This window comes from Chionomys nivalis, chromosome 1 (genome assembly GCF_950005125.1).
Source record: "Chionomys nivalis chromosome 1, mChiNiv1.1, whole genome shotgun sequence".
Lineage (NCBI taxonomy): Eukaryota > Metazoa > Chordata > Mammalia > Rodentia > Cricetidae > Chionomys > Chionomys nivalis.
In genome coordinates this window covers 184,186,926-184,208,857 of record NC_080086.1, presented here as the reverse complement: position 1 = coordinate 184,208,857, position 21,932 = coordinate 184,186,926, and the positions used below count along the sequence as shown (strand labels likewise).

Genomic DNA, 21,932 nt, shown 5'->3' with positions numbered 1-21,932 from the left:
AACTCAAATTCAATCTCTTCATTTCTTTGGCAGGACCTCAACTTCTCAAAAGCCCCACAATAGCAAAGAAAGTTACACTAAGAGGTTCTTTTTATCAGACTCCACATCTCCCATACCAGGAGTCTTCCCTAGGGTCATCCTCATAGATTCCTGGGAGTTTCCATTGTTCTAGGTTTCTAGCTCATCCCTGAGATGCCTGTCCCCAATCCAGAGCCTGAACTCTCCATCTCCAAACCAGGCAAGACTTCTGGTGGATGGACTGTGACATCAACCCAGCCACATAACCTTCGATCTACGGTTTGTCCTCCCTGCAAGATGTGCTGCATTAAAGGTAGCAACAACATTGTAAGAGTGGCCAACCAATGACTGGTTCAGCTTGAAGCTCATGCTATGATAGGAGTCCATCCCTGACAATGACTGGGGTGCCAGAGATTGGAAGGCCCAGAAACCCAGGATAGAACCAAAAATTACAGGCATAAAAATCCTGTTTTTAAAAGGTCAGTGAAACAATTTCTGATGATATTCTGTGATACTCATTGATTGGTGCCTAGCCCAGTGTCATCAGACAGGCTTCATCCAGCAGCTGATGGAACCAGATGCAGAGATGCACAGCTGATTATTACAAATATTAGCCAGAGCTGGGGGTGGGCAATCCTGAGGAAGAGGGTGTAGGAAGGGTTGTAGGAGCCAGAGGAGTCAAAGATACCACAAGAAAACCTACAGAACCAACTAGCCTGGGGTCACGGGGGTTCACAGAGACTAAACGGACAGCCAGGGAGCCTACATGGGAACGATCTAGGTCCTCTGCCTATATATTAGCCATGAAACTTGATGTTCTTGTGAGATTCCTAACAGTGGGAGCAGAGGTTGTCTCTGACTATTTCACTGGCTTTTGGGACACTTTTCCGCCCACTGGGTCACCTTGCCCAGTCTTAATATGAGGGGAGGTGCCTAGTTTTACTACAACTTGATATGCCATGGTTGGCTGATACCCAAGGGAGGTCTACCCATTTCTGAAGAGAACTGGAAGAGGAGGAGTCAATAGGGGGCAGAAGGGAGGTGGGGGTAGTAGTTATTGGGATGAGAGGAGGGAGGGGAAACTGAGATCAGGGTGTAAACAATAACAACAACAATAATACTATTAAATAATATATGCAAAAAGGAAGTTTTTTTCTTTAATCTGTTTCCAGGAAGCAAGGAAAACAAAGAAGGGCTTATCCCTGGTCCCGCCTTCTCTGTGGAGCAGTCAGAGGCCTGGCTGAGAGAAGGCCTCATGTTGTTAGACAGCAGTGGCTATCTCAACAAACGCATGGGAAACCATCCAGGACTACGAAAGAGCAAGCACTAATGTGGAACCCGAATTCTCCACGAGCCATCTTTGAGAAATTAATTTCACCATTTCCCAAGACTTCACTTCTTCATGTCCAAAAGCACAGGGGCTGGAGCGAGTAACCTCTGCCCCTTCAAGCTCTACATCCCATAATTCTTAGCTGAAATCTTAGCGAACTTCTTTCCTTATGGCATCTTCATCTATACTTTGATTTATTCGTCCTCACTACTCTCTCCAATCACTTTCTCTTACTCTATCTCAGGCTGAGCTCCTCCTTTCCCCCTCTTACTCTAACTTGTTTCTCTGTTGATGGGATAAAACATCCCGACAAGAGGCGACCTGGGGAAGAAAGGTGTATTTAAGCTAACAAATCACAATTCATTATGGAAGGAAGTTGTCTGGGAAGAATTCGTTGGGGAAGGAGCTCCAGGCAAGGACCTAGAGGCAGGAACTGAATTGTGGCTATGGCGAAAACTATTTACTGGCTTATTCTTCATGGTTTGCTCATCTTGCTGTCTTGTAAAATCCAGGACCACTTGCCCAGGGATGGAGGAGGGGGATAGAAATAGGTAGGTGGGCCTTCCTACATCAATCATTAATCAAGACAATGCCCTACAGATAGACCACAGCAATATCACTCTTGGGAATATACCCAAGAGATGCCTTATCATATTACAAAAGTATTTGTTCAACTATGTTTATAGCAGCATTATTTGTAATAGCAAGAACCTGGAAACAACCTAGATGCCCAATCTGATGGAAGGAATTGCTTGATCAAGGTTCCTTCTTCCTATACAAATAATTCCTATGGAGTTGACAAAACTAACCAGTATGCCCATCTCGTATTTCCCTCTGGGGTTTGCTTCTCAAACTCACCGAGATCCTCCTGCCTCTGCCTTCTGAGTGCTGGGATTAAAAGTGTGCACCACCACCGCACGGCTGTTTCCTGAGTTTTAAAAGTTCATCAAGTTTTCAGCTCTAACTGTGGCTTCTGCAGCAAGTCCCAAACGCATATCCCCACACCTGACTTTTGGATCTGCCTCGCAGCGGTGCTTTCCCAGGTGCATCACTTACACCCACACTCACATACATATATCAGTAAAAATCTAGGCTCTACATCGGAGAGAGAATATGTGGTATATGTTTCTGAGTGTCTTGAGCAGAACCACCAGCGGTATATAAACTAGAAAAGCTATGTGACCAACTGAGATCGTTTTTAAGGCTCTATTGTGGTTAGAGTCGAATGATTCTACTACACCCTGATGGTTGGGATTTATTGTTTCTAAAAATTGGCCTTTGCAACATATTATAAATGGATAATCTGGGAAAGCTGTTTTGGCCAGAATGAAACCATTGTTTCAGACGAGTGATACAGATAGATTTTTATAATAATTTTGACTAGAAAGGAAGGATGTAGAGGAAAAAGAGTGACAGAATCAGGAAATCTGGGCTTCATTCCCAGCGACTATCTATTAAACCCTCTCAGGCTTATATGTTCTAATCATAAAGATGTCAAAATGGAAGATTATATGCCCACTCCAGAACTAAAAAAAAAAAAAACTATAAAAAAATCTATTATTTAAACAGCTTAGCAGTGTGTGTTGTCAATCACTCCTTAAAATCTCAAATCAAAAACTGATCTTATGCTTTTTTTTTTTTAGGTTATTTTTTTATTTATTTATTTTCGAGACAGGGTTTCTCCATAGCTTTTTGGTTCCTGTCCAGTAACTAGCTTTTCTAGACCAGGCTGGCCTTGAACTCACAGAGATCCAGAGATCCGCCTGCCTCTGCCTCCGGAGTGCTGGGATTAAAGGCGTGCGCCACCACCGCCTGGCTTGATCTTATGCTTTTTAAGAGGCTATGGAGGAGTACTATTCTGAAAGAAGGAAGTCATATTTCCTTTTACACAACAGTGAAGGAGCATTTACTGTGGTCAGGGACTGGGGGATCAATGGAAATATCATCTTTAATCATCAAAACTATGGGACTAATAAGAGTTCATATTGAAGTTGCTATGCGGCAGCACCATCCTCCACCGAAGGCTAGTACTCAGGCCAGGAGGTTCCTTTCGGCCCAGCAAAAGAGGTCCAGAGGTACGGTAGGCAAACAGCTGAGGTCAGATATGCGCTGCTGCTTCCCTGTGTTGTGCTGCAGGCTGAGTATATTCATAACCCAAGTCTATCAGCTCGATCTTACATTACAGGGTTTTGTTGTTGTTGAAGGAATGGTTGTGAGCAACATACTATCTTTCCATGAAACTTCTTGTCACCGAAACTACTGGTCTCTGAGAGCCTGCATTTTCAAACTTAAATGACTTACACTTCCCATTTATGTCTCCTAGAATCTTTTATACCATATGAATACCACTAAAATGATATATATGTGTACACACACACACAGTTCTCAGAATTATTTCTTTTGCATCAACGAGTAAAATGGGGGAAACATAAGACTAATAAGCACTGAACAAAATCATGCTTTTTCTTTTCCTTCTCTTTGAAAATCGTGAAGCACATGGTGTCTGCAGGAGATCTAACAGTTCCACACACACACATGTGGAATGAATCTAGTAGTTAATTCAAGCATAACCCAAACCACCTTCTATCGTACCACACCAATAGATGCTTTTTCTTTGCTCTTTCCTGAAAGATATTATCTTTCCGTTCAGCTTCACTCCTTTTCCACGCATGTCATGTTCCATCCCTAGACACTTATTTATTTGTGTGTATGCATGTCTATATTTCTGTGGGGGATATACGTATGTGTGCGTACATGCTTGCCTGTGTGTGCGCATGTGAAGACCAGAAACTGACTTTGGGCGTCTTCTTCTGTTGCTCTCCAACTTGTTTTTTGAGGCAGACTCCTCCCTGAGTGTGATCTTCAAGTTTTCTGCTAGGGTGACTGATCAGAAAGCCCCTGGGATCTGTTTCCGCACCTCAGTCCTGGAGTTACAAGAGCGTGCTGCCACATCCGGCTTTCATGGAGGTACTGTTTATCAAAGCTCAGTTCCTCACGCTTATGCAAAAAGCTCTTTACCACTAAATTTTCTTCAGCCCCATCCTGAACATGCCTGTCTAATAATTCCATTATTACCACTGTTCTCACCACCTTCCACTTTGCCTTTTTCTTTCAGAAACTATTTATTCAATATCCCACAGGGTATAAATACTATGGCTAATTGAAATAATTTAAACTGAATAACCACTTAGCTTAGCTTTTTAAAGCCTTCCACTAGCTGTATATTCATGGGTAATTTTTTTAGATCAAGCCCCTTATTAAATTTTTCTAAAGGTCCCCACACCAACAATGACATTCCTATTTTGTCACTTTCTTTCTGTTTTACCTTCGCTCAGTGAGGGTTGTCAGTCACCGCTTCTATGTCTATTCTGTCTCGCCCTTCACCTTTATCATGCTCTCCAGCGGTCTCCAGGACCAAAAGGAATTTCCACCTCCTTTAAAATGAACTATCCCAGAAGTGACTATTGCTAAAAGCTTTACTCTTTGAAGTACGCAGTCTCTGTTTCTCCACATCGTTGATCGAGGGGCTGACCTGATGTCTGGTCATCACGTTGTGTTCTCTTTTGTCTCCTTATCCCCCACTTGTAACTTGTACACCTGCCCCTAGACTAAGAGCTAAGAGCAAACTGTTTCTTCAGACATTGGCATGCACAGTGGGCTGCACTCAGGAGCATCCTAATACCTCATTATATGTAAAGCCTACTGTTAGCAACAGAAAGTGCACAGGAATATAACCTACAACCTGAGCCTCCCTCTAGATAGCAGTGCTTTAATTAGTATGTGGCCTTGCCTGTAAACCACCCATGAATTATATTAATACTGATCTTTCCTTCGTAACACAGACGAAATACTGTGTAATTGGGAATTACTCTCATATTTCTTTTTGAAAGACTGCAAATGGAAGATATTTTTTAAGAAAATTGAAAATTCTCTTATGTCCTTAGCCATAAACATCTGCTGGAGAGAAATGAATGTCAGTTTGTACCAGCAGCGGCTCATCGTCTTCTGCACCGACATTACTCCATTTCCAATTACCCAGTCTAAACAGACCCGATCAATTGCAGATGGCTATGCCACGCATCACATTCACAACTGGGTGGTGAGGCCAGCTGCTAGCAAACGCACCTTGAAACCTTTGGAAGCAGCAATATGGGCAGCGGTCCAGCCTTCTTTGTCAGCATGGTTAATGAGGTCTGCAGGAACCACAGGCTTCGATGCACCTGTTGGGCTCTCGCCTCCATTTAAGGTGAACGAGTCCGACCTGGGCTCTCCCGCACTCAAAGGGTTCCCACGAGATGGCACTCTATGGTACATTAGGAGCTTGAGGCTGTCGACATTACCCGTGTCCACGGCTGCGTGAATTGGTGTCCAGCCATCCTGAAAATAAAGTGGCCAGGGGGAAAGTGTTGATAATATTAATGATGAGAATGGTGTTGTTTTAAAGTCTACCTATAAATGCTCTTGGTCATGAGCCACTGTACCAAAGAATGAAGGTGGCCCACGCCTGCGCATTCCTAATGAACGTAAGCTCTCTGACTTTCACTGGTGACATTGTTTCCCACAACTGTGATTCATGTTGGCTGTGAAACCACCATTTCCATCTAATAGTCACCATCTGGAATGAACAGATACTGCCTAGTCTCCTGAGCATTACGCTTGACCAAGCAGAATCTCAATTTAATAGTAAAAATGGGGAGAACTTTATCCTAATGAGATTTTAAAATTCTATGCAATAATAATAGTATTAGTAAATTAGTAATAAGCTGAAGAGCACTGCTGCAAACCAGTTTTACTTCAAGACCAGTGACCATCCTCGAATAATCTGAATGTTTTTATGCCAGCTCTTCCAGAAGGAAAGATTCTGGGTAATAGGGAAGAGGTAGGAAAGCAGGAAAAACAAAGCCAAGTTGTTTTACTTGATGCCCAGGGGCCTCTGCCCAGTGACTGCCGACAGGAGAGGGATTCTAACATGGTCTTCCTTAGAAAATTTTCCACCAGAATCATCGAGTCTATTTTCTAGAATGAACTGCTCTGCCTGCCCCCAACTCCCCCTGCCCACTGTCAGTCTCAGGGCAGGGGTCCTCAATTTTGCAGCCTCAGCACCCTCTGGGACTCTGTTAAAAATGCAGGCCCTCCAGTCTCTCTCTAGACAAGAGAATCTGACACTGGAGTGGGTAAGGCTCAGCAGCTCTTCAAACATGCCAGCAGGTGAACCGATGGATTGAAACCTGACAAGCGCTGTTCTAGGGAGACCCTCTGTCCCCTCTCATTCTCCCACAGAGGGGGGCCTGCCCCCTCCACAGGAATCTTTGTTTGTCTTTAAAGATTTTTCCAAAGAATTGACTTGTTTGGGGGCTTTTTTCCTACCTTTACATTACAGTTTTAACATAATTTTCATATAGAATTCCATATTGTTATGTTAAATACATTTCAGTGCATTATAATAGTTCTTTCTGTGGTGTTAGTGTGTGTGTGTATGTTTTTTTTAAAAAATATTTATTTGTTATGTATACAATATTCTTTCTGCGAGTATGCCTGAAGGCCAGAAGAGGGCACCAGACCTCGTTACAGATGGTTGTGAGCCACCATGTGGTTGCTGGAAATTGAACTCAGGGTTTGGAAGAGCAGGCAATGCTCTTAACTGCTGAGCCATCTCTCCAGTGTCATGTGTATATGTTTTGATAAAGGTCTCACTATCCAGCTCTTGCTGGCCTGGAACTTGATAAGGTCCCTTGCCTCTGCCTCCTGAATGCTGTAATCACAGGCACATACCAGCACAGCACTATTTTTAAAGGAATGATGTAAAAGCTAAGAAAATTATCCAGTAAATAGGAACCATCTCATGTGCACTGTGTATTGTGATCCTTTCCCTTTAGAACAGGCCTTTTTCTGCTTCTGGATCTAAAGCTCAGTTGACTCAGACAAGACCACATAGCTCGTAATTAGAGCAGGGTACAGTCTGTATTCCAGTCAGGTAAAGCAGGATCCTGCTTTCTTCTGCAGTGTTAGGACCTCAACCTTATGGAAGCCACAGAGACTAAGTGCTGACGACCTTCCTAGTTCACAGAGGCCAAACAGACCTTCTAGGAAAAAGCAATACAAGATAAAAACCTTTCAACATTCCACTTTCTTTTGCTACCTTACCGTGAAAACCAGAAGACATAATTATTCCCCTGGAACCAACCGCGAATTGTACTGTGCATTTCTGTATTTCTAAAGATTCTGTTCAACTCAGCAGAGCTAGCTGGAGGTCATGGCTCTGCTTCCCGACAGGCTGTGGTTCAATCTCCCATGCTGCACTTCTTACTCAGTTGATGATAGAGAATTTACTTCTCTTTCCTCTATAAGGTGGGATTTTGTAGTGAATATATATATACCATATATTTTTGAATGAAATACATAAAATAATGAGGAAATGTGTAACTAAATTACTTTTTTCAGATTAAAAACAAAACCAAACAGGATGTGGAGAGATAGCTCAGTGGCTAATAGTACCAGCTGCTCTTTTAGAGTACCTGGGTTTGATTCTCAGCACCCACATGGCCCTCACGGTCACCTGTAACTCTAGTTCCATGGAGTCTGATGACTTCTTCTGAATTCTATGGGAACTAGGCATGTAAGGGATTCAGACATACCTTCAGGAAAAACACCCATACACATATAATAAGAAATTTAAAATTCAGTAAAAATTTAAAATTGAATAAAAACAATTCTAGGGTTTTTTAAAACTCTAGCAATAATCCACAATGGGAAATAATCCACATGTATACCCTGGCCTCATTATCTTTGCTTCTGTTGATCAGTAATGAATGGTTCGTTTCAGATAAATTATGTAATATCATCGAAGGTCTAATAATAGTATTTGTTCAATGAATAAACTTACACTTTCAATGTCTCTAGTTCTGAGACACTAATAGCACCATTATCTTTTTTTGTTTGTTTATAGCCTCCAAATTTGAACGACTGATGAGGCAAAATGGACACAATTTTTAATTAGCAAGCTAGAAACTTAAAAGAGATGCCCCTTTCCAATTCAATATCCTTAAAGCCAAAGCGCAACTAGGAGTCTGTTTCAATGTGCAACTGTCCTTTAACATTTATGGAGACGCAAAGCTACATCCCACCCCGGCCCGGCCTCTATGTCCTGAAGATGCATGAATCCCTCTTGAAAAACACTATAGCATTTACACAGCGCTTACACGGATCTTTCCACATCCTTGAGTCCTCTCATATTACTTAGGAAGTTGTCTACATTGCAAATGCTATGTAACCAGTTTCTATGCTGCCTTGTGACAAAGAAAACTATCTGCACATTTCACATATACACACCTATATTAAAACACCCAAGTATATGATTTTTGAGCCTATACTGTTTTCAGACACATTATGAATGACAAACTCTCCCAAATGGGTACTTACTCTAGTTTTTATACTCCGGTCAGCGCCAGCTTTCAGCAGGAGTTTGATACACTCTTTATTTCCATTTTTACAGGCCAGGTACAGAGGTGTCTGTCCTCCAGCAGCAGCATGATTAATGTTGGCATCATATGCAGTTAGTAATTCTATACATCTGCACACAGGATTGTGATTAGTTACACAGAAATGGGAGGTCAGCTTGGAAATGCTCCCTGGTCAGATCCAACTCTAGATGACGTGCATAGCAAGCCTGTATACTAACATGCATCAACTCATTTTAAGACCAAATTGGTTATTATGAGCCTTATTGCATTGCTTTCACTTTCATAAGACTAAAAACAACACTTTGGTCACAACATTTATAAAAATTAAAAAAAAAACTGTACTTCTACAAATGCTCAAATCTAGTTCATGATACATCTAACCAACTTCTATAGGTATTGTCCTTGGAACAGGTTTGAGATATTAGGGTAAAAAGTTGGTTTAATCACACTTGGTCTACATACTATTTGCAATTCAAAAATAGATGGAGCCTCGAAACAAACATGGGGCTGCTGAATCATTCTGTGATTTTTCTTTCACTCAAGAAAATGATTATAAATAGCATAGACAGCCGGGCACCATGTGCCTCCTCTATAAAAAGTCGCAGGGGGCTGGGAAAAGGGCTGCCTTGGGAGAAAGATGGAAGCGGTTGTCTCTTTGGGTGGTAACTGGCTTCTGAGGACACAGAGCTACACAGAAAAAGGAAAGGAGGTAAAGCCAAGACTGACTTAGTGATTACTCAAACACAGAGATAGAATCTGAACAAACTGAATTAGGGGAAGTCCAGTTGTTTGTGTGTGTGTGTGTGTGGTTTTTTTCAGTATTTGGCTAACATAATAAATTACATGTTGACATATTTGTGCAACATGTTCTTTAAATTTACTGATTCCTGAATTTCCACTGGGTTCCTTCTTCAAAAGCTATCAATGTTTCTTTTCTGTGACAGTTACATCCTCCAAGCAAGGAACATCACAGAGGGCCTGGTGACACGGAGCTGACAAAGGCAGAAGCGCAGACCGGGAAGAGAGATGTGTTTTGTAGGACACAGAATATAACCATAAGAAACAGCAAAAGCAGCACCTGTGGTTTCCAAACCTAAACTCAGCCGATAAGATGTCTGTTAGATACGCGAGGGAAGACGACACTAGACACCAAAGGAAGCATTTGGAATATTATAGACTACGTTTGTAATTAATAACATTGGTGTGAATTCTAAGAAGCCTTATTTTAATAACTGTGCAGTTTGAGCTGGAGAAATAGCTCAGCTGTTGAAGGCTAAGGCTCAAAATCAAAATGCCATGGACTGTGTAATCTGTTCAAGGATATTTCTCTCAGGACAGATGGATTCTAAAGGTGACAGCAGTATATATTCTTCACAATCTGCCAGCTCAGTACATGCAGGACCGCAGTTTGGCTATATTCTATTATTAAAATATGACTTTTAGTTTTGAAAAGTAATCCCTACATTTAATGACTTTGAACTCCTTTAGAAATCACTGTTAAAGTCATGTGCATATTAATTAGCCAGTTCCCTTTGCACTTGAACTATTTTCAGTCCGTAAAAGTCCGGCTTTAATGTTTCTCTTAATTGTGAATGCAGCAAGATGAGCACGTGGGCCTATCACATAAGTTACAAGAGGTCAATAGGATTATAGTAAATCATATAATTCTGTTTTACTTCAATGGTAGCTCTAACAAAGGTCTTCATAGAAAAGGTGAAGCAAGGAAACACTTGGCATTCCTTACTTGGTTCTCCAGCTACAGCTGACCTTTTCCAGAAGCAAATTCACCGATGTGTAGTTCGGACATGGACATATACACACTTCCTTCAGTTACAACACTTATCTATCCTTACGAAGAACAAATCGAGGGTCCTGCTTTGCTTTTGAACCCTCAAATGTGTCTGGTGGATTTATTTGTCAATCAAGTTAAGCATTCATTTACATACTTGGCAGGAGTGGAATACGGGCAGGAATATGAAAAAGGGTCAGTTTCATAGGAAAAAATGAATGGAGAACGTCACTTACTCAAAATGTCCCTGAGCAGCTGCAGCGCACAAGGGTGTGAAGCCATTTTTATCAGCAGCGTCGACTCGGGCTTCTGCGTTCAGCAGCAATCGCACACAGTCTGTGGGTTTTTAACAGAAAGTCGCTGTAATTCTCCACTTAGTGCTAGGATGAGCCAGGTTCTCAATAAGCTGTGGAGAGATTCTAACAGCTCGAGGTCCTCTCCTCTGCACAGCTGATCTGACAGCTATGTCCTGCGGGGTGTGGCATGTCATGAACTTTCATAAGGAAAATCATCCCTTTTCCTGAAGGCATGCTATCTCCAAAGTCACTAAGACACGATTTTAAAACTATTTCCGGGAGAGTTTTTGATGGGTACAAAGGAATACCATATACCAATAAAGTACTTTGCTAGAATCTCCACCAGATTTTCTCCATCATAATGTCTTGGGGCAGAGAACCAGATCCATTTACCAATTTGTATTTATATAGTTACACTCTTAGTGCATGACTGATGCTAATTGAATCACCAAAGCGCTTCTTTGTGGGACATCCTACACACTTGAAGATCAAGAAAAGCCCACAGAAAGTTACCTGAGAAATAAATATCACTAACAGAGAGGTATCATAAATAATATTGCATGATCTAAATATAATTTCTCTACAGTAGGGAAAATTCTCCCAGTGCTTCTGAATTCCCCAAAATTTTAAAACTAGATCCTAATACATGAACTGGCTTTGTAGGAGCTTAGCCTGTTTGGACGCTCACCTTCCTGGACCTAGATAGAAGTGGGAGGACCTTGGTCTTCCAGCAGGGCAGGGAATTTGGACTGCTCTTCAGTATGGAGAGGGAGGGGGAATGGAGTGGGGGGAGGAGAAGAGGAGTGGGGATAGGGGGAGGAGAGTGGGGGGAGGGGGCAATATGTGGGAGGAGGGGGAGGGAAATGGGAAACAGGGAGCAGGTGGAAATTTTAATTAAAAAAGAATAAAAATAAAAAAAATAAAAAACTAAAAAAAAAAAGAAATACCTAAAAGAAAGTACCACTAAAAAAAAAAAAAAAAAAACTAGAGTCTTCTCTGCTTAAGAAAATACTGCATCTATCTGAAGTACCAGTCTACAGCTAACATATGCTGTTAACTTAGGACTTGCAGTAAGCACGTCTTATTCTGTAGTACCACATGTTTTAGTATTAACTATGGGATTTGCATTTTAAATAGTAAAAGAATTTAGTATCCACTGACAGATCATTTATAGTGCCGTAACTTCTCAGTTCTCAAAAAAATAAAGACAAAAACCTAAATAACCACAGATTATCCCAAGAGCACCCTTCCTATCTAGTAAAACCTCACCGCAGCACCCACTCTGCACCCTAATCCTAACAGCCTGGATTCTCTGCTCTGCTTCCATAGCATAAATCAGGGTTATTCTGTCCTGACAAGACTCATCCCACACAGACAACTTGATTCTAAAGCGCAATTGATTTATTAATTTCTACGTGGACAACACATTTTTGGTGTGCATAAGTGAAAATTTTCTTTGCTCCTAGCTTTATATTTTACATTAACTACTTAATTAGGCCCTTAAATATTCATAAGACTTCAAAAGTCATATAAAGAAGATTTACCCATTCCTCCTTTTAAAGGTGAAATTCAAGTGGAATTTCTGCTCACAACAGTGAATTAATCACCTTTGTAAGTGTGGGGTGAGGTAAGATCTTGTATTTTGTTATTATTATTTTTACCTGTATGTCCATTCTTAGCAGCAGAATACAAGGCAGAATGGCCATCTTCACAGGAGTAATTTATGTCCAGTCCTTCTTCATTAAGCAGCATTGATAATAAAGTGACATTTCCCTGGGCAGCAGCTTGCTGAAGAAGGGTGGGCCTGCCAGCCAGGGGGGCAGGACCACCACTCATTAGCAAAGGGGTTAGGGAGGGTGACCAGCCTGTGGGTTAAAGTGACCCTAGTTAGAGAGTAGGAAGGGAAAGAGAAGACAGACACTACGATTCCTTTTTGAATCACACACAGAGACATGAACACGTATCCCTAGAAGATTAATTACATGGTTTCTACCATTATCAATCTGTTAATACTTTACACAAATCCATATTGTTATTTTAGACCTTCTATCTGCTGCTAATTCACGCTCAATGTGACAAGTTATTTTTAGTTGTCAGTCTGGCACAAATAAGAGTTAAATGATTGGTTTTTAGTTAAATGGTTGGTAACCAAGATGGCTGCCACATATAGCATACACTGATTCCTGTTTGGAATTTTTAAATTATGTAAAGGTTACCTCAATTTCAATAGTAATATGGAAACATAAATCAAGTAGGTATAAGATAGCACAATAGTTAGAAACAGTTTCTTCAACAATGTTTCCAAGACGATTATTTTACATAAACTAGAAAGTGGGCCTCACTCTATTGAGGAGTTTATTATGTTTCTTGAATATCCTTACTTGGGAAACAAATAATAGATGTTAAGAGCCACCAGAAATACAAAAACTGTATTTGGCTGTATGATACAACTGCACATGGTGCAGTAACAGCTTTGAAAACTACCACCTCTTGCCATCGTCCCAGGAGGACTAAAGAACTTTTTAATTGGCCCACAAAGCAGGGCACTCTACCACACAACATTAACAAAAATTGTAAGAGTTATCATGGTTAGATAGTTCTCATCAGTGTTTAGCAGCTTTAGAAGAGAATCTGTTAAGAGTGTGAAGTCGGCTGCATATAGCCTGGAAAATTTTCTGAATCCTTCCTTGATCAAAAGGCTGTAAAAACAGTAAAATACAAATATTTATTTAGTTGGTATTTGTATCTTTTTGGCTTAAATACACGAAAAAGCCCAAATACTTTTAAGTAGGGCTGCACATAGGTACACAAACACATTTCTCAGGGCAGACTTCCCATGGGCATATGTGACAAGCCCTGCAGAGAGATTCAGTGGATGGACACTTTAATTTCCCTGAACCGAGGTATTAGTTATACTAATATGAACTCAATAGTCAATTCTTGTGATTAATGCCAAGTTTTTGGCCTCAGATTCTTTCATGATATAATAAAAATTACATATAAAAGAAATTCCTCAGAATATTTAAAATTCTTTATAAAAATAAATCAAAAAGAGGCCATTTATCCAACTAAAACTATACGGAATATTAAAATCTTGAAATTATAGTTTTATAACCAATTATCTGAATCCATGGATAATTTATTGTTTTATCATACCAAGACAGCAATGACAGACAAGATTAAAATTTTTATAAAATTCAATATTTCTCAAATCTTTATAATATTTCCCCATGATACTTATAAGGTCTTCTTAGAAAAGTAGTATTTTTACTTCATACTTACAAGAAGGCTCCTCTCTGGTACATTTTACCTTTTGTATTTTCTTAAAAACAAACAAACAAAAAAACAGGCCCACAAAAATTAAATCAGTACTTATTAGAAATGGATGATAGACAGAAAATTATAAACACCAAGGCTGGACACCTTGACTGTAAAGCAAACACAAGCAATAGGAAGGCATCACATTATTGTCCCCAGCAGAACGGGGCAGGGGGCTGCTTCATGCTTTCTGCACACACCCACACCCACACACCCACCCACACGCGCACACACACATGCATGCACACACACACGTGCACACATGTGCACGCACACACACTCATTTTCTCATCTCTTTAGATCTCACTCAAGGAATCTTGGTTCTTGATATTCTCCCATGAATACCAATGCGTACATGCTAAATTTTGCTACTCTTCAAGAGTTTGTTTTCTTTTTTCTTTTGTTCTAGACTTTAGAGAAGACAATACAAATTCACATTTCTATTGTTTTATATGGAGATATTCAATTATGTATATATTTTGTAGAAGACCCCACTGATGTGAAAGGGAAATGTTCTTAATCTTCAGCCATAAAGCATCATCGTTCTTGTCATATTCAAAAGTAGTTCTATCTGTTTCTTTAGAAGACTGAAAAATATTATTTGTAAATCTTCCCGGAGGAAATGTGCTTTTGTAAACACCACACACTCTTAAACTTCAAACGTTCTATGTTTTACTATCATTTCCAATTTCTTCCTAGCACAACTCATCTTAATAAATCCTGTTACAAATATGGGGGAGGTAAAATACAAAGTTCATCACAGCACCAGTATTCATCTGAAATTCTCAATGTTGAGAGAAATGGTAATATCGTGTTAACTGGATTAGTAAAGACAGAATAGACCCGGATCCACACAGCTACTCTATGATATTAGACGTCATTCAGTACGCAGCATCATCGGCAAACGTTAGTAAAGGTGAGGACGTTGCAAAGCAGGCCACGAAACAGCGGGGACATGCGATGGCGGGAAAGAGGAGCTGAGGACAGCTTCTGGCACCAGCTTCAGAGGGCGGAGAGAGGTAAGGTCACAGCCCAGACCATTCTTGTTTGCTGATTTACCTTTCCAGCCAATCATACATGAGGATACTTTAAAGGATATATTTAAGGAAAGAAAGAAGTCTGAATCAAATGAAATAAGATTTATAAAATAAATAATAGTAACAAGAAAAACAACAACAACAACAAAGAAACAGAAAAATGTGCAAGGGTTTGGGGACTCGGTTGCCCAGAGTGATGATTGCTTTAAGTGTCTTCATCTAACCACTGGACTATGGACGTTCCTCTGGCAAGTTCAGGAGGAATTAAGTTCTAATTCATTTCTAATTCATTTTGAATTTCAAGCACTATTTTAAAAGTTCATGGCTTGCCACAAAGTTGCCTCTGGTTAGTACCATTTACAATGCAATTCATTTAATGGGACCCTTCTGCCATCCCAGCTTTCTTCTGGGCTTTCATGTCACTTAGAGATGGAAGATGACGGGGGCATGGGGATCTCAAGAGAAAGATCCTGGGGTCCAGGGCAAGGAGGTTCAGATAGCAAACAGTTTTACCCATATAAGGATAAGTCAAGGCACCCTTGAATAAGTCAGTTGGGAAATAATCTTAATTTTGTGTCCAAGACTTTAAATTTTAGATGGCAAAGCTAATAACTTAGAAATAATGTCTCTCCAGGATTAGAGCTGAAAAAAAAGCAGCAATTACTAAATTTGTTATTTGAAGCTCAGCTTGGTTTCACATGGTCACACAAAAGGGGAACAGATATCTGCCGGACCCCTGGAAGGACATGCTGTCCCTGGGACTGGTTTCTAAACACTGCGATGGCATTGGTGGAAAGCAAATGACCACCCATGGGCTCATGACCTGGAGAGGAACAAGCTCACCTAGGCACAGCCAGGTTAAGAAGCGGGATGGAGGGAGCTCTGGTGCTTCCTAGCTGCAGTGGGGGCAGTGGCAGACGCTGCTGCAGTGGGGCTCAGAGTGGAGCGCTTGCCTAGCATGCAGAAGGCTCTGGATTTTATCCCCAGAGCCCCCAAGACAACCTTTAAAACAGAAGACTTGGAAAAACTAAAGGCAATGCAGGTGAAATACCATCTAATTTGGGAAGTTTAGGGGGGCCTCCACCTTTAGTGGAATTCTGTAATTATACAAGTATGCATCAGTCTCAGTGTATGCATCAGTGTTTGCTCTCAGAGCACGTAAGGAGGTGCTTGCTGAACACCTGCTGAAAGACTAAAACCTCTGGTGCCACCCTTCTGCCCTAAAGAGGCGCACCTTATAATCAAACGGAACGGAAGCCTGCTGTTCCACCAAGGACCTTCCTGCAGTTCTGAGAACACTATGGCCAAATCGGAAAATTGGAAAACAGAAAACAAACTGATTGTACATCTCTTCAATGGCAGCTATTTCATCAAAATCTCTGTTCATATCCTCCTTGGCACCTTGAAGCAAAAGGCATTTTATTTATTGATTGAGTGAGTGAGTGATTTTTTTTTTTTAAAAAAAGGGTCCTGTCTTCTTTATCTAGAATTCCACCGAACACAAAATAGGTTGTTTCAGCAAATAATTAACAGATTAAGAATTAGCTATCCTTTAAAAATTTAACTCAAAATCTAGCTGATAGCATGCTCCACAGTCACCCATGCTGGTTCTGGGGCTTCTCTTTGGAAACCTAAAGAGAGTGTCTGCAGCTGGACTTGGGATCAGAGCGCCTACCCAGGCAGCAGCCGGCAGAGCCTCAAGGTATCAAAGAACAGATGGCTCTACAGCTATAAACAAACCAGCTGACGACATTCATATGCCCTGGGAAGTGTTGTCTATCACTCAGTCTATACAGTTACATCAGAGCACTGTCGTGGCTCCATATGACTTAAGGTCAAACTTTTAGATTCTTCTGGATGGTACCAAATCTCTCCCTTCTTAGGGGAGGTTTAACTAGTGGGAAAGCTAACCTAATTCCAAGCAATACAAAGAGATGTAACCATTTTGCAGAGACAAAAAAAAAAGGAATCCCACATGTCTATAAAGACAACGCTAAATGACACTAAGATCAATCCTAAAGCAAATTCTCTAAAGTGCTATAAGCAACACTATTAATTAGGCTGTAATTACTCATGTAATTACTCCCCAAGTTCAGTGCCATGCCTTGAACTACCCTCCTCTGAGCAGTATACAGTCCAACTGAAGGAAGAGGAAACTTGCTCAGTATGAGAAAAATCATCAAAAACAGTTATCTACAACAGCGCCTCGACTGCAACACTGATCTATGACTCCAAAGTCCACGATGTTTCTGGCTCTCAGGTTTGCCCTCGGTAATGAAAACAACCTTCCGCAAAACTGAATTTCAATGGGGACAGCTGGTTTAGAAGCATTTAGAAGTGCGCAATATGAAGCAGTTACCTCCTCAGTGACAGTGCTGCACACTTTAAGTTTTAAATGGGATGCTATTGAGACTTCCTTTGGTTTTTAAACCCCTTGTGTTTAGAGCCCGAAGGATCTACCAGCCCTAATGTACGATGACAGCACCAGCTGCTCCGGGTGCTAACAGAGCTTTGACAGCAAGCACGGATCCACGATAGCCATGCTAATAAAACAGCAATGCTTCCACAGACCACATACAACCAAAAAGAGAGGAACTAATCCTTTGTGCAGCTCCCACACTGGCAACTTCAGGATGCACTGATGCAGAAGGAACTTCAACATGGCCCACGTGGTGCAGAAGCCACCTGTTCACGAGTCTTAGAAGACAATTCCTTCAAATGGGGTCCATGGCATTCGAAATAAACTGAACTGGCAACTTTCAAATACTCATGGTCCTTTGTTGAGGGTAAGAAGGAGACATTCATACTAAACTGATATTAACCTCCAATCTATCAAGCACAGTACACATCCCATCAACCTGCTAATCTAGAGTAGTGTGAACAGCGACTCAAAAAGATTTTTCTTGCGCCATCCTAGAAGGAACAAACCGAATGCACACCGAGGATGATCCGTTAATACTGAGGCCTCGTGAGATAAATATTTGATAAGAAGGGATACTCTTTCCTCCCCTGGAATGGTCTTTGTGTGCTTCGAATCACTATTTTCAGGCTAATTTTCAAGAAAAGCACTTGGCACGATGAAACCACAGTTCATAGAGCAAGAGGAATCACCATTACCCCAGAGTCTTAAAGAAAATTAAAAAGAAAAAAAAATAAGGAAAAAAAAAACACAAGAAAGAAATGGGGAAATGGAGAAGGAGTATTAAAAATGTTTTGAGACAATGTGAAAGAAATTGAGACAAGTGAGAGAATAGGCCCCGTTCTTGGAAAAGTGTGTAAGATTGCAATCCCTTTACCTGATGCTGTTACCAGGAGGCTGTCTGAGGCACCGGGGCTACGGGATGAGGCACTAACGGGGTTTATGGAAGAGTATAAGGCAATGGTGGTAGGGATGACAAGGGAGCTGTCTGAACATGCAGGTTGGTTCAGTCCAGGGGTTTCAGCAGGCCAGGCACCCACCTGAGACGTGGCCAGGGCCGAAACGGGACAGCCTGCAGGTGCCACAGTTAAATCTATGGATGGTTTTGGTGGCAGCTGAGGGGAAGATGACTTAGGGACGGTTTCCTCATTTACTACCTTGGTCCCTTGTGGCAAAGCGGAGGGAGGTGAAGCCACAACTTTGTTATCGACTTTGGCGCCTGCACTGGAGGCCCTCAGTTGGGGGTGTGGTGGAGAAGGAGTTTGGGAGAGCCCTGGCTTTTTGGGAGGGATAGGAGGAGGATTTCCTCGGTCAACTCTTGCCGCCCCGGGAGTCTTTAAACCCGTTCGACCGACTGGAGGGCAGGTGCCGACATCCCCTCCTGGAGATGCTCCCAGCCTTGGAGAAGCACCTGCTTGAGGGCTGGTAAATCTTGACAGTGCCTGGGTCACAGTATTCCGGGCTAGCTGCTTGGCCACTAGGTTGTCACGGCTTGTAGGAGAGACATCTCTTGAGGGAGGACTTTGGGTGGTATTTCCATTCTGGTCTGGGTCATTTGCATTGCCCTGGAATCTAAACCTAGCTGCTTGGATTCGAGGGTTGAGACCTGGATGCAGAGGTGTGTTGGCACACGGTGAATGTAAACTGTGCACAGGGGGAGCTTGCGAGTGGTTCTGGGGAGCTGTGCCTGGTGTCTGGGCAGTGGTAGGGGCGGTGCTGCTGGGGGTTGAGGGTGTGCTATTTGACAGATCGGGGACGGAGCCCGTGATTGGTCCATTTTCCTCAATTCTAGTTGCACTTGGTGGTGGGGCAGTAGGTAGAGACGGACCCAAGTCACTGTGGGACCCCTGCCTGTCAATCCCTGGTCTAATCAGTAGAGCACTGGGGCTCACACTCCCTTTAGTGTTTGTGGGAACTAGGGGGCTTCCTGTGGGAGGTTTTAAGGGTACAGTCAAAGGCAACTTCTTCACAGGGTCAGTGCTTTCTGTCACTACATCTGTCTGGCAAGCAACAGACCTTGTCACGGGCCCTTCTGTCGCCACAGATACGGAAGCCAGATGCCTATCTTTTGTCTTTCGTGGGAGGGAGAGGCCTGGCTTGCTGTCATTTCCCCTTTTCATTTGCTCCATCATTTTCTTCATCTTGTCTATCTCTTCTTTGAGGTCAGTGGTGTGTGCTTCTTCTCGGTTCAGCTTGGCACGCAGCTGTTCCCGTTCTGTATCGAAGTCGGAGAGCTGTTTCTCCAGCTGAGCTTCCATTCCGGCGCTCCTCTGTTTCTCGGCCGAGAGCTGGTCTTCTAATTCGCTTGCCTTCTTCTTCTCCTCCTCCAGCTTCACCATGACTTCCTCCAGCTTCTGCGCTTCCTCTACGACTTTGCCCGAGAGCTGCTTACACTCCTTCACCAGCGTCAGGACCACGTGCTTGTTCTTGCCCCTTTCCTCCTCCAGGTGGGCGGTCAGCTTTTTGTGCTCCTGTTCTAGGGCCTGGAGCTGAAGCTTTTCCATCTCCAACTGGAAGATATTCAAAGGGAAGCCTGGGTTAATAGACACAATAGTCTTTGTATCGCAGAAGGGCTTTTTGTTAATTTCTGAACAACGGCATGATTTGGGTTAGCAAAAGTGCCACATTTTGTTATGATTTTTAAAAAGACAATATTTAAAGACTCATTAAAACGAGAGAATTGCTGTAAATGGCTTCCTGAAAAATGCCTACATTGCAACAAAAGGGAATTGTTTTAATCTATTAAGGTTAACTACAGTGCGAGAGAATAATCGTAGGATGCTTGAAATCACAGCATAGAGTTCAAAGGGGGCTGTTCTGATGAGCAGAGATCAATGAGAGAATGGGTGCTATTTAATGAAGGTTCAATGGCTGGGAATTATTAATAGATCTTTGAGATACACAGAGTACTTAAATTGCAAGCCCCATATTTGCTAACGGTATTATATTGCTAAGTTATTTAACGTCTTTGAGTGTCTTTTGATGGGCTGGAAGTCATGAAATCCCATGTAAAGGGATTTTTAAATTAAGACTCTAAAGAGCTGGCAGATTATTCCATCAGAACTATAGTCAACGCTAGTGAACCTAAAGCCTGACCTCAGCTTTCACTTAGATCCTGCTTTCCAATTTAGCTACTTTGGCCTGCCCAGTGTTTCTTGATTTTGGCCTTACCTCTTACCTCAGGGTCTTTGACCTTGTCGTCCTATCTGCCTAGAGTTCCCTCACACACCTTCAGGAGGCTCTCCTTCACAAAGAATGCTTTGCACTTTACGGAAGTAAACACAAGCTAACCCTCCAGCTCTCCTGCCCATCAAAACACCTACGTGTGGGGCTGACCTGACTTTTCCTTCAGCCAAAGTCATTGGCTGCTCATGAAGCCATGGGACCCAGGCTTGGGGCTGTTCAGAAAACAGAGAGAAAGAGAGAGGGAGGGAGGGAGGGAGGGAGGGAGGGAGGGAGGGAGGGAGGAGAGAGAGAGAGAGAGAGAGAGAGAGAGAGAGAGAGAGAGAGAGAGAGAAAGAGAGAGAGAGATTATAAAACCTTTGTGTTTCCAGATCTCCGGAGAGGGCCCTGAACCCAGGATTGTATGCAAGGTAAAAGTGTGCTACCTCTGAGCTACACCTCAACCCTGAGCTGAGATTCCAGCAGCAGCAGAAGTTGATTACTCTCTTTCCTTTAGGCTTCTGTTCAACTATAACTTACAGTGGGGCCTGGTGTGCTGGCTAGTGGCTAGTTTTAAAGTCTGCTTGACACAAGTCAGAGTCATTTGGGAGGAGGGAACCATGATTGAGAAGGTACCCCAACAAAACTGGTCTGTAGCCTGTGGGGCATTTTCTAGACTGACAATGGCTGTGAGCAACGCCACCCCTGGGCTGGCAGAACTGAGCGAAGCCTGAGGGACAAGTCAGTAAGCAGCACTCCTCCGTGGCCTCTGCAGCAATTCCTGCCTTCAGATTTCTGCCTTGAGCTCCTACACTGACTTCTTTTGATCATGGACTGTGACATGGTCCCAAGCTGCTTTGTGGTCATGATGTCTTCTTACAGCAGGAAAAACCCTAACTAAGATACTTGCTTTCATCTCCTATGGAGAAGAGAAAGTCCTTCGCCCGTTGTCTGTGTCCTTTTTTTTTTTTAGTATTTATCTGCCTTCTCTATAGTGACTTCATGAGGGTGAAGACTGAAAATCATTTGCTAGGCCCCCCAGACCTACAGTAGTGACCGGCACACGGTTGTACTTAATACATTGTTTAATGAATGAAATATGT

The 21,932-nt window shown here is 42.2% G+C and overlaps 1 protein-coding gene across 5 annotated transcripts in view; it reads right to left on the bottom strand.

Moving 5' to 3' along the window:
• Positions 1 to 21,932, bottom strand: part of Cttnbp2 (cortactin binding protein 2) — a 154,210-nt gene that overhangs the window by 54,533 nt on the left and 77,745 nt on the right. For 3 of the 5 annotated variants that reach the window (XM_057761636.1, XM_057761653.1, XM_057761645.1), the window contains exons 4-9: positions 18,708 to 20,177; positions 14,176 to 14,215; positions 12,555 to 12,758; positions 10,834 to 10,933; positions 8,768 to 8,918; positions 5,474 to 5,725 (exon numbers count right to left, since the gene is read on the bottom strand). In XM_057761636.1, coding sequence (XP_057617619.1) covers positions 5,474 to 5,725; positions 8,768 to 8,918; positions 10,834 to 10,933; positions 12,555 to 12,758; positions 14,176 to 14,215; positions 18,708 to 20,177 — 2,217 coding nt within the window. Of the gene's footprint in view, positions 1 to 5,473; positions 5,726 to 8,767; positions 8,919 to 10,833; positions 10,934 to 12,554; positions 12,759 to 14,175; positions 14,216 to 18,544; positions 20,178 to 21,932 lie in introns of those variants that run through there. The other 2 variants (XM_057761670.1, XM_057761661.1) reach the window with 2 other exon arrangements.